At 50.5% G+C, this 12349-nt stretch overlaps 1 protein-coding gene and 1 non-coding gene across 2 annotated transcripts; one reads left to right on the plus strand and one right to left on the minus strand.

Annotated features, from left to right (window-relative positions):
- The first annotated feature begins 60 nt into the window (after positions 1-60).
- Positions 61-7408, plus strand: LOC102159232 (uncharacterized). The gene is given in 7 exon segments (XM_085008468.1): positions 61-207; positions 479-806; positions 968-1409; positions 3031-3076; positions 6713-7168; positions 7170-7248; positions 7251-7408. Coding segments are annotated over 7 exon segments (1575 nt in total). The 3' UTR covers positions 7328-7408.
- LOC146394772 (small Cajal body-specific RNA 20) lies at positions 4500-4622 on the minus strand. The gene has a single exon (XR_014835941.1).
- Positions 7409-12349: the final 4941 nt, after the last annotated feature.

Below are 12349 nucleotides of genomic sequence, written 5' to 3' on the forward strand. Positions count from 1 at the left end.
ATTTTCTCTATAAATTTACGGGCGACTCTACATAGCCGCGTTTTCCATGTCACCGTGGCTATGGAGGGCCGACTACGGAACTACGGAACTCCAACACCTGCGAGTTTCGGTATCCGCGCATTTCCGTATGCCCTGCAGGGTCCTGGATCCAACGCCCCCGGGATACCAAGCGGCCTCTGTATTCGCTTGATAACTAGTCCCTGCTGGGTACTGGCGGCTGGAGTTGGAGGGCTGGGCCAAGACATAGCCCCCCAAGTCTATGGAGCTACAAGGAGGTCTCGCTGTTTCTCGCCACAAATGGGCTCTCCCAATCCAGCACCCGCCCTCGGTCTGGGAGGACGCGCGACCAAGGGCGGAGCAGTCAGCTAGGTTGCAACTTGGGGCCCCAGCGTTGCGCTCCCACGCATGCTCCCTACCCACACCCCTTTCCCGCCCCCGTTCTGCCGCCCCCCCACCCCGTCCGGCCCCTGCCCCCTAGACAGCTAAGCCTCTGCCGCATGCGCACCTCAACCGTCCCGACCCCCAGCGGGCGGTGGGAAGCCCACAGGGGGCGTCTACCCAGACACCCTGTAACGCCACCATTCGCCAGAGGAGCGTGAAAGGTGCCAGATCGCCGGGCCGCCGCGATCTCAGCAGATCCAGTGCCGCCTCCTCCGCTGAAGCGCACAGCGTCCTCGACAGCACTCGGGCCATGGAGCCTCTGTCTCAGAGCAGCCACGATGCCAACGTAGATGCGGCTGCCGCCGCCGCCGCCGCCGCCGGCTGCCTCAGCCCCGGGGTCCACGAGGAGCGGGAAGGAGCGCAGGGTCAGTGACCGTTGGCTGCTGCGGGAGACGAACTTTCCCTGGGAGGGACGCGCGGCAGGACCCCCGTCAGACGCAGCCCCTCCCCTCCCCTCCCCTCGTCGTCCCCCCAGCCCGGCCCGCTCGACGGCCTGATGTTTCTCTTTGGGTTTCCCGCCTTACAGAAGCCAAGTCCGTGGGGGTCTTGGTTACCGGAGACGGGGGAGAGGAGCAGATGGCTCAGTCCGAACCTGAGCAGGGGGCAGCGGCGGAAGGGAAAGAGGCGGGAGATGAAGAAGGAGAAGGCGATGAAGGCGGCGATGTCGGTGTGGGAGCCGCGGGCCCCGCGGGCGGCGAAAGCCCCGAGACGGAGGTCGAGGTGGAGGCCGAGATCGAGGTCGAGGTGGAGGCGGAGGCCGAGGCCGAGCCCATGGATGAGGACGCGGTCCAGGCGGGAGCGGGCGGCGCGGAGGGCGGAGACCTGGGCGGGGCGGAGCAGCCCCCTCGGGCCGCCGTCGAGGCCGCAGACGCGGCGCAGCGGGTGCCCCGGGCCAAGTTCACGCAGGTGCAGGTGCAGGAGCTGGAGCGCATTTTCCGTCGCATTCAGTACCCCGACGTGCTCACGCGGTAAGCGGGCGGCTGGGGTGTCGCGGGGGTCGGGCGAACGTGGGGCGGGTTCCCGGGCGGGCCGCGGGCGCTCTCGCGGGTCCCTCTTCTCTGCTCCGGACGTGAAAGCCCCCGAGGCCTTGGGGCTGGGGTCCTAGGGTGAAGGTGAGGGCTCTGCCTGGCGGAAATCAAGGTCGATATTTCTGAGTGGTGTTTTAGCAAATCACGGCGGGAATCTGTGGGGTGCAGGTTAACATAAATAACGTTCAGTTAGAACTAGGGCAGAGATAAGGGTGAGAAGCCTGAGGTGTAGCAAATCAGGGTAGGATCCTACTTTTATTCAAAAATTTAATAAATCTGTTCATCTTTCGTTACTTTTGCATCGATATTTATATTTTAAAATGCTGCATTTGAAAATTATTTTTCTTGATTAGTGATTTTTCTGTATGCCTGTATATTTTGCCCTTGAGAGAACACTGTCTCTAGAGCAAGAGACAAGGAGTTCTCTGGTGGCCTAGTGGGTTAAGGATTTAGCATTGTCACTGCTATGGCTCCGGTTTGCTGCTGTGGCACCTGTTAATTTTAAAAATAAAGCAAACTACAGATTACAGAGTAGTGTATTCGGTTGGCGCTGGAGAGTTGGTGATTTTAAAAAATGTCTTTTTTCTTTTTCTTTTTAGGACCGCATCTGTGGCATATGAAAGTTCCCAGGCTAGGGGTGGAATCCGAGCTACAGCTTCGGGCCTTCGCCACAGTAACAGCCACGCTGGATCCTTAACCTACTGAGTGATGCCAGGGATCAAACCCGCATCCTCATGGATACTAATCCGGTTCGTTAACCGCTGAGCCATGACAGGAACTCCCTAAAAAATTTAAAGTAATCTCAACCAAAGAATGAACTGCAGTTTGTGCCCTCCTTTCATATCTACTAGTACATACTGTTCATCACTGATTGTTCATCACTGGTTGGTCAACTGATCAAGCAAGCTATTTTAAGGCTCTAATTTAATCAATAAAATAAGCAAGAGCAATGAACGTTGGTAAAGATATTTCCTCAGAGATTTTTATTCATTTTGAAGTTGGTAACAAAAGGAGACTGTGAATTAGAATTTCTTGTGTTCTTGGGAACTCTCTGTTACTGGTGAGACTTTCTTTAAACACTTTGTTAACTTAATTTCACTGTAAATCCTGAAGAAGTATGTTTTCCTATTGCAGAAATTGGCTCATAAAATCAATGACATTTTCCGGAAAGATATTTTTATTTTTTCTATTTTTATTATTTATTTATTTATTCATTTTTCTGTCTTTCTGTCTTTTCTAGGGCCGCACCCGCGGCATGTGGAGGTTTCCAGGCTAGGGGTCGAATCGGAGCTGTAGCCACCGGTCTACACCAGAGGCACAGCAACACGGGATCCAAGCCATGTCTGCGACCTACACCACAGCTCACAGCAACACCGGATCCTTAACCCACTGAGCAAGGCCAGAAATTGAACCCACAACCTCATGGTTCCTAGTCGGATTCGTTAACCACTGAGCCACCATGGGAACTCCCAGAAAGATATTTTTAAAGGATGAAATAATATCCTATATTCAGTTCCATCCACAACCCCAAATACTGAACACTTCCAATTTTCTCCCTTAGGCAGGAGATTGCAAGACGCTTGGGAGTGACTGAAGCCAGAGTGCAGGTCAGTAACCTAAAAAAAACCAACTTGACAGGGCAGCTATTCTAAAACCTTCTTCTGGTCTTAGACACCTCTGTCCTGGGCATTCTCACATTGGTTGGGTTTTGTAGCCTTTTCCATGTTTGGGAAATAAAGTTTGAAGTTTGGGGTCTTGGTCAGTGGTAAATGGGCTAAGTAAACCCCAGCCTTTGGAAATTGCCCATTACCAGAGGAACAGGATTTCCTAAAAGAAAAAAAATGACCACAGTATACTATTCCTTGCATACAAAGGTAGATATAATGTATATAATACATATATACATGTTCTGTATATACACCTTTGTATAAATTACCTATATAAACTTATATGTTATAGTCACTGAATTATATACACACATGTGCACACACACACAGAGTTCCCTGGTCCCTTCTAACACTGGTATCCTTTAGACAGCACTTCTGCGTGGAGTCCCACAGGAGTTCAGTCTGAAGTGGAAATTATTCAAATTAATGCACCGAGGGGTCCAATTATACTAAATTATTTAAAACCAAGCATAAGCCCTTTGCATAAGGAGGGAATTTATGAGTATTTAGGCATTGGAGAGAAGGGATGATCCATACTCAGAATATAGCAGATGAGCAGCTCTATATGTTTGGTTAAACCGAAACTGATGGGGAGGGGAGAGCATAGAGTCCAGTCTGGTCTCCCCACCGTTGTTGTTTCATTGTCTTTTCCACAGAGAGTGGTTTCTGTTTATAGAACAAAATAAGATGCTCTCAGAAGTTTTGTTAGGGAAGAAAATACTTTTAGGACGTCAGAGTATTTTTAAATTGTTCCAAAGCACCATTTTGTCAGCTGATGAAGTAGACACGGGGATGTCAGCTGACAGACAGTCTTTGGGTCCCGCACTGTCCCACTGGAGGCAGCTCCCTGCCTGGAGCAGGGCTTGCAGCCAGTGTACTGAGGGGCAGCACTGATTTCCTTGTCCTGACGCCCTGGGGCACCCTACTTCTCCAGCACCCACTCGGGGCTCTCCCTCCCCACCCCCCGCTTGGCCATCCTGCAGGGGCCCCTGTTCAGGAGGCACAGCTGTGGGCTGAGGGATGGCGCTGCCTGCCTGGTGCCCAGGTCAGTCCAGGCAGGGAAAACGGTGAGCTTTCCTCTGACCTCAGATGGCCTTCTAGCACAGCCCCGTGCCTGGACCCCAGTCCTGGTGACATTCTCTGGGACAAAGCAGTTGTCTACTGGGAAGGCAGGAGGGGAGAGCCCCCGCCCCCAGCAGGTCTTCGAGCTGGATAACCACTTGTGGGAGTGTAGGGGGCCAAGCTACTCTGGGGCAGCCTAAGCCAGGATCAGCCAGTGCTCAGGAAAGCCGGAGGCCCCAGGCCCAGCGCTGCCGTGTAAGGCCTAGCCTGTTGTATCCAATTGGGCGCTCCCAGCAACTACAAATGTCTGAGGTAAGAAACAAGGCTGCCCAGGGATCCTGCAGAGCTGAACTTGGCCTCCAGCCCAAGGGCTGAGGAGAAAAGAGAGCCCCCTCCCTGACCCCTTCCCCATGGGAGAGAGGCCCTCTCCTGCTGTAGTTTCTAAATGTTCAGTAAAGCAGTGAAGAGAGTGGCACTCCTAAACCTTAATTTTCTGGAATTCTTTGATACGCCAGCCTGAAAGGGTCGCTAGTATAGGTTGTACATTATAGTACACGACAGAGGGTAAGTTGCAACCTTTGAAATTTATGAAAAAATGAAACGAACTAAAACAGCAATTTCAAACAGAGTTCCACTAAGAAAGGTGGAAGTTAGGCAAGAATTATTCAGAGTGGAGCTTAGGCCGTGGGGATGCCTCACACATCCAGATTTTGAGTACCAACAAATTTTGGTAGTACCAATATTCTCTTGAGGAATTACTTCCTTTCTGCAGTATGGAGAGATGGGCTGTGTGGAATGTGTTGGGGTGGGTCCTCAGTTCAGGCTGGATGCTTACCTGGGAAAGTTGAAATACTTTTACTCTTGCTTAGTGAGTGATGACTAATTTGAGGGTCAGTGGATCAGGAGTGATTGCTTGAGACCATGGAAAACCCTAAGTTGTATCAAAGAAGTATTTGGGGGAAAAAAAGAGGGGAAAAAAATCAGGATGACCTTATTAGTAGCTCTGCTGCAGAGAGCCTGTGTGCAGGCAGCGATGCAGACGGGCCGCAGGGCTGGGGGGTACGGGGCGTGGGGAAAGCAGCACTGGCCTCCTGAGGCCCCGGGCTGGGCTCACAGTCAGGTCTGGCCAGGGCTTGGGAGGCCAGGCCTCTGCTTTCTCAAGCAGGCACAGCTGGGTCACAGGAAAAGAAAAGCTGGACTTTTGGTGAATTGCTTTTCCTAGGCTTACGTAGTGGTCTCTTAGTGGAGTTCAGAAGGGAAAAGAGCAACAAGAAAGAAGGAAAAGGAATGTTTTCATCTATTTCAAAACTCCACAGCATGAATTTCCCAAAGAAAAATTCAGTGGACACCCCTTCCCTCATTGTGCCATAAGAGTTATTTTATGAAGCTAGTATTGGAAAGACCTCAGTAGGCTGCTTTGCTTTTTTTTTTTTTTTTTTTTGGTTTTTAGGGCCACGCCCTCAGCATATGGAAGTCAGAGCTGCAGCTGCCGGCCCACACCACAGCCACAGCAACTCAGGATCCGAGCCTGGTCTGTGACCTACACTACAGCTCACTGCAATACCGGATCCTTAACCCACTGATTGAGGCCAGGGATCAACCCCCATCCTCATGGAAAAGAGTCAGATTCATTACCACTGAGCCACAGCAGGAACTCCCCGCTTTGCATTTTGCTATGTTTATATGCACATTTGACCACAGGTATGCTTGGTCTCCCCCCCCCCCCCGCAAAGGGGCTCTTTCACACCAGCTTTTCTAGATTCCATATTCATGCAGCAGAAGGACCCAAATCCTAAGAGGAGGAGGCCCTTGGCTCATGTCACATTTGCAGACCGGAAGCATCCCCAAATAGTAAATACAATGCCATTCACTGGGATGCCGAGGGCACCGTGGGGTCCACAGCACTATTAACAGCTTTGAGTGGCTCACAGTTGGCAGGTACTTAGGCAGGAGCCATTTTGTGACTCCTGGCCCACGCGGTTGTCTGTGACCGGCTTCCTAAAGTGCAGGTCGCACCCTCTTGCCTTAAGTATGAGGGGCGGGATGCGCTCTCCGATCCCCTGGGGGAGCAGCAGGGCCCAGAGGGCCCAAGCCTGCTGGGCAACAGAGGCTGAGGGCTGAGGTCCTGCAGCTGTAGCCAGAGGGGTCGCTGGCCGCTGGAGCCGAAGGTCAGTTGTCAGGACACAGACCTACCCGGTGAAGAGGTAACAGCAGGTACAGAGGGCGCGGTGTGCCTGCTCCACCTGCATGGAAGAGTGGGGGAAGTGACGGTGAAGGTGGGTGGGAGGGGGAGACCGAGCCAGAGGCCAGCCCAGAGGCTGGCAGCTGCTGGGCGCTCGCCAAGGGTGAGGTGGGGGCGGCCCTCGGGTAGTTGAGCCAGAAGGAAACGGCTTCCCCTGAAGCAGTTTAAAACCTCGCCGGCACCCAGCGTTCCGGGCGGCATTCTTGCGCGTCTGGCATTCAGTGCTCAGGGTACCGAAGTTAGCAGTGCCCCCTTTTTGTCTCTGCTTGAAGGTTTGGTTTAAGAACCGAAGGTCCAAGTGGAGGAGCCGCCAGAGGGCAGTGAGGTGCAGAAGCGTGTCCCCTGTGCTCCTGGTCCCCCGTGTCGTCGTCAGCTTGGGCGGACCCTTCGGTGCCACCCTCATTCAGGAGCCGCCTCGGATGTGGGTTCTGATGGAGCCCCTGCCGCTGGGGCACTTCCCGGGGCACTTCCTGGGGCACTTCCCGGGGCACTTCCTGGGGCACTTCCCGGGGCCCAACCTGGGGCCGCCCCTGCCGCTCCTGATGCCTCTGCTGCCCCTGCCGCCCTTCCCACCCTTCCTGCCCTTCCCGCCCCTGCCGCACCTGCCGCCCCTGCTGCCCTTCCCCCCCTTCCCGCCCTTCCCGCCTCTGCCACTCCTGCCACCCCTGCCACCCTTCCCTCCTCTGCCCTGGCTCCTCCCACCTTTGCTCCCCTGTGGCTGCCCTCACCCTCACGCGGCCTGGCTTGATCCCCTGCCACCAGGGGTCTTTCTGTAGCCCCAGGTTCCTCTCCAAAGGTCTCTGTGACCCTTTCTTCAAAGTGCCTTTGAGCCAGATTCGAATTCTGCATACCTCAGCCTTAGGAACAGTTCACCAAATGCCCACTAAGTGTATTAAATGCAAGTGCAGAGTCACTGACCCACGATTTTAGGGCTTGTTTTTGTGTGTTCAATAAAGTTGTGAATTCTCCGTGTCTTTGGTTTGTGTGTCCAGCCGAGGGTCAAGGAGGCCTCCTCTTGTGCAGTAAGAGCCCTGAATCCCCCTCAGTAGGCGGGGCACAGCTCAGAAGTTTTCCTGGTGGCCCTGAGGGGTTTACAGCGACCCACCCATTCTCCACTCTCTCTCTCCCATCACCACATCCTCCCTGCCCCGGCCCCACCAGCTCACTGGGACCACAGATGGGCGAGATGGGTGGCAGGAGTCTCTAAGGAGAGAACAGTGTTGCAAGGCAAGCCTGAGCCCCATTCGTGGTGACGAGCTCGGGTACAAGGACGACTCCAAGGGAAACCTCTGCTGTAGCTACTCACAGGGCTTTCTGGAGAAAAGCCACACTCCCAGTTCTGTCACCGCCTTCCCTTGTGGAGGGGACCTGGGCATAGCACCTGCTCTGATAGGAGGGAGGGTCCCACTTCTGCAAAAGATCCGAAGAGGAGGCTCCCTCTAGGCCAGAGTGAGGCCCTTCTCCCTTCCCCTCTCCCACCCGCAGACGTGGAAATCGTATTACTGCTCCTTTCCTGGCTCAGACCTGACAATCGGACCTCTAAGTGTATTTTGTCACCTTCAACATCCTTGACAGAATCCAGTTCCAGCTAATTCACCACTGAAAGGGGTCCTCTTGGTTGAGTGCTGCCTGAAGTAAGGAGGAGATGGTCACAGAGCAGAGAGCCAGGATAATCACTTCATGAAAAGCAAGCCTATAAATCAATTATACTCCAATATAGAATAAAAATTTAAAACAAAAGAAGCCATTGGTATTTTGATAGAGATTGTATTGAATATGTAGATTGCTTTATGTCACATGACCATTTTAACAATATTAATTCCATTCTTTCAGTCTATGAGCATGATAATTCTTTCCATCTGTTTTTGTTGTCTTCAGTTTCTTTCATTAATATCTTATAGTTTGGGTTTTTGTTTTGTTTTGTTTTGTTTTTGTTTTTGTTTTTTGCTCTTTAGGGCTGCACACACAGCATATGTAGATTCCCAGGCTAGGGGTCAGATCGGAGCTGTAGCTGCTGGCCTACACAATATCTTATAGTTTTTTGAATATAAATCTTTTTACCTCTTACTTAGAATTACTCTTAGGTATTTAATTCTTTTTGATGTGATGGTAAATAGGATTGTTTTCTTTTTCTTTTCTTTTTTGTTTTTAGGGCCGTGGGTGTGGTGTACGGATGTTCCCAGGCTAAGGCTCAAATTGGAGCTACAGCTGCCTGCCTAACCACAGCCACAGCAACATCAGATATGAGCTGCCTCTGCAACCTACAGCACAGCTCATGGCAACCCCAGATCCTTAACCCACTGAGCAAGGCCAGGGATCGAACCCTGTCAGCTGACATTCCAGTGCCTACTTCATCAGGTGACAAATGGAGTTCCCACTCTGGTGCAAAGGGTTAAGAACCCTACTGCAGCATCTTAGGCCACTGCAAAGGAACAGGTTGGATTCTTGGCCTGGCGCAGTGGGTTAACGATCCAGCATTGCCGCAGCTGTGGCTCTGATTCAATCCCTGACCTGGGAACTTCCATATGCCAAGGGTGTGGGCATAAAAAAATAAAAATAAACAGTGAAACCCCTTTTCACAGATAAAATGACATAAATCACCCCTTATATTTATATACAATTAAAGTTAATACATATCTTTACATACTTCATTCTGACTTCATAATAATACTGTAAGATGATTGTCTTTATTTAAGCAAATAGTAGTAGTAAGAGTAATAGCTGTTTACAGTTGGGGAAACTGAGGCTCAGGGACAATAAGGCTTCTCAGGGTCATGTAGTGAGAACTCAAGGCCAAAGCTCTTGCTGTGAGCAGGAAAGCAGAAGCACCCTAGAACCAGCTGCATGTGTTCCAACTCCAGAGCCTGCTTATATTACTAGATTCTTTGGTCTTTTCTATTATTATTATTTGGGTGGAAGGAAGTGGTTAGGAATATCATTCCCCACTTTTTCAGATGAAAGGTACACAGACTATTGGAATGCCACCACACACGTGAAACTTTACATCAAATTCAAGGGGACTCTCAATCCTCTTGACTGATGGCTGACTCTGGCCTCCAAGTAAGCACTTGGGATCTGTATCTTGCTCTCCATGCCCAGTAACTGCAATGAACTGAACCAAGAGCCAGCCTAGAGACTCCCCCTTTATAAACGCATCCTAAAATACTGCTTTCATTAAGGCACTTCCCTTGTATAAAACTATTAATTTTTCGGAGTTCCCGTCGTGGCTCAGTGGTTAACGAATCTGACTGGGAACCATGAGGTTGCGGGTTGGATCCCTGGCCTTGCTCAGTGGGTTGGGGATCCAGCGTTGCTGTGAGCTGTGGTGTAGGTCGCAGACATGGCTCAGATCCTGCATTGCTGTGGCTCTGGCCTAGGCCAGTGGCTACAGCTCAGATTCGATCCCTAGCCTGGGAACCTCCATATTTCATGGGAGCAGCCCAAGAAAACAGCAAAAAGACAAAAAAAAAAAAAACTATTAATTTTTCATATTCCCAAGTGCAGACATTCTAACTCTTTCCATAAACTCAATCCCAACCTAAATTTATTTTATTTTTAAATTTTTTCCGCTCTATAGCATGGGGACCAAGTTACACATACATGTATACATACTTTTTCTTCCCATTGTTGTGTTGCGATGTAAGTATCTAGACATAGTTCTCAATGCTACACAGCAGGATCTCATTGTAAATCCATTCCTAGAGCAATAGTTTGCATCCGTTAACCCCAAGCTCCAGATCCCTCCCACTCCCTCCCTCTCCCCTGGGACAGCCACAAGTCTATTCTCCAAGTCCATGATTCTCTAACCTAACTTTTAAATTTTACTTCCCACCCAATACAGAGTTCTCATCAGGATTCCCCTCCAGCACTCTCAAGGTCAGCTCTTGACATGCATTCATTCTCTTGGCCAACCTCTTTGGATTGGGGTTCCCTGAGATAAGTATGATACTTGGCCACCCCTGGGGCTGCTCATACTACCTCCTTGAATTGCAATTCCATGCACAGTCTGCTTAGCATTTAACAAAATTTGACTCATTCTGTGAAGTCCAATGGAAACCCCATTACTCCTCAAAGAAGCCCAATCTGCTTCTGTCACCTGCTGCTGAGAACAAAGTGTCTTCAAAGGCTTGAATCCTGGCCTGCTACCTTTGTGCTGTGTAACCTGGGAAAGTCACTGAACCTCTCTGAGCCCCCATTTCTTTGGTTAGCAACTGAGGAGAATGATACTCCCGCCACAGGTGCTGGCTTTAAGGTGGATTAGGCAGGCCCTGGTGCACAGTGAGCACCCACATGATGTCACCAGTGTGATCCAGCACAGCTGTGTGCCACTCCACAGACTCTCATATGTGCCACTCCAGAGGAGCAGGGGCGACCCTCCGTGTCCAGCCTCTTCAGTCACAGTGCAGGCCCTTGTGTAGACTGACCCCACTCAGTCCCATCCTCTCAGCTCCAGCCTCGGCTAAAGTTACCTGGGCCCTCACCATGGGCCTTACTTGTTTTCCTTCATGTAAATGTCATGCTACTGAAGGGCAGGTACCGTCACCATCCCCATTCTACAGATGTGGCACCTGAGGCACAGAGTGGTCAGCTAACTTGCCCAGGGTCACAGAGCAAGTTAGTGGTAGTGGGCCTGGGTACCCAAGAGAAGGGGAGGACTGCAGACCTGAACCAAGGCCAACCTGGGGAGGAAATGGTTAAAATCGGCGAGAGGTACTCATTATTGCCAACTCCTTCCATCTTTTTGAAAAAGAATTGGTCAACAAACCTCTTTTATTTTTTAGGGCCATATCTGCAGCATATGGAAGTCCACGCTGGGGGTCAAACTGGAGCTGCAGCTGCTGGCCTACACCACAGCCACAGCAACGGCAGATCCTGAACCCACTGAGTGAGGCCAGGGATCAAAGCCGCCTCCTCATGGATACTAGTCAGGTATGTAACAACGAGAACTCTAACAAACTTCTTTTAGTTTCTCAGCCATCCTTCAAAACATGAGGCAGGGGACACTTATCCCTTAGGCCCTGGAAGTTAGTGAGGTGACTAGGCCCTAGGATACATTTAGGAGCCCACAAAAATGATTTGGTTTGATCTCAGATGGAATTGAGGAGGATGGTTCTGCAAGGAAACTCAAGATAAATCAAGGACATTGTCAAGTAGAGGACCTGTTGTCAGAGGCTATTTCAATGTTTAGGATATTAACACGTCTTCCAGCATCTATAAAACACTTCCTCAAGGAAAAACCATAGAGCTCTCAACCTGGCTTAGCTCGCTTTTATTTAATGGTAAATAAATTTTATTTATTCCTCAGCAAGGGCTCAGGAAAATATTTCTGGAAAAAGTGAGGAGGCGAAAGAAGCAGAGAGGAAGCAGCGTAAAAAAAGTGGGTAATTCAGCCAGGTCCACACGGTGGGGGGTGGGGGCAGGCACCCCCAAAAGGGACATGTATGCTTTTGCAAAGGGTCTATATCCAGAGGCATAGGAGCCAGGCACAAAGGTGCAACGAGGGTTTTATTTATTTATTTATTTAAGCAGCAATGAGGTTTAAAAAACAAAGGTGGGACCTCTGCACTGTGTAAGCATTCTTGAGTGCTCTAAGCACTGTGCAGATTTCTATACCTGCAGTCTGATATGGATTCATTACAGGTCGAGGACTTTATCAAGGGGTGGGCTGGGTTTTGGTTTCCATTGTTTTGTTTGCATGGTGCATTTGAGCACATTACATGGTCAGAAAACCCAAACTTCTGCTCTTGGAGATCCCAGGAGTATGGCAGACTCTGACTTCAGCCTCATTGCAGAAACTAGCTAATAATATGATTGACCTCTGAACCACAGGGCTTTGAACTGTGAAGGTCCACATATACATGTTTGTTTGTTTGTTTGTTTTATAGATATACAGGCGGCCCTCCATATCC

The sequence above is a fragment of the Sus scrofa genome, chromosome X (assembly GCF_054392235.1).
Source record: "Sus scrofa isolate SSC_HxYL_T2T_F1_AM1 chromosome X, Sscrofa_HxYL_maternal_Yorkshire_Landrace_v2.0, whole genome shotgun sequence".
Taxonomy (NCBI): Eukaryota; Metazoa; Chordata; class Mammalia; order Artiodactyla; family Suidae; genus Sus; species Sus scrofa.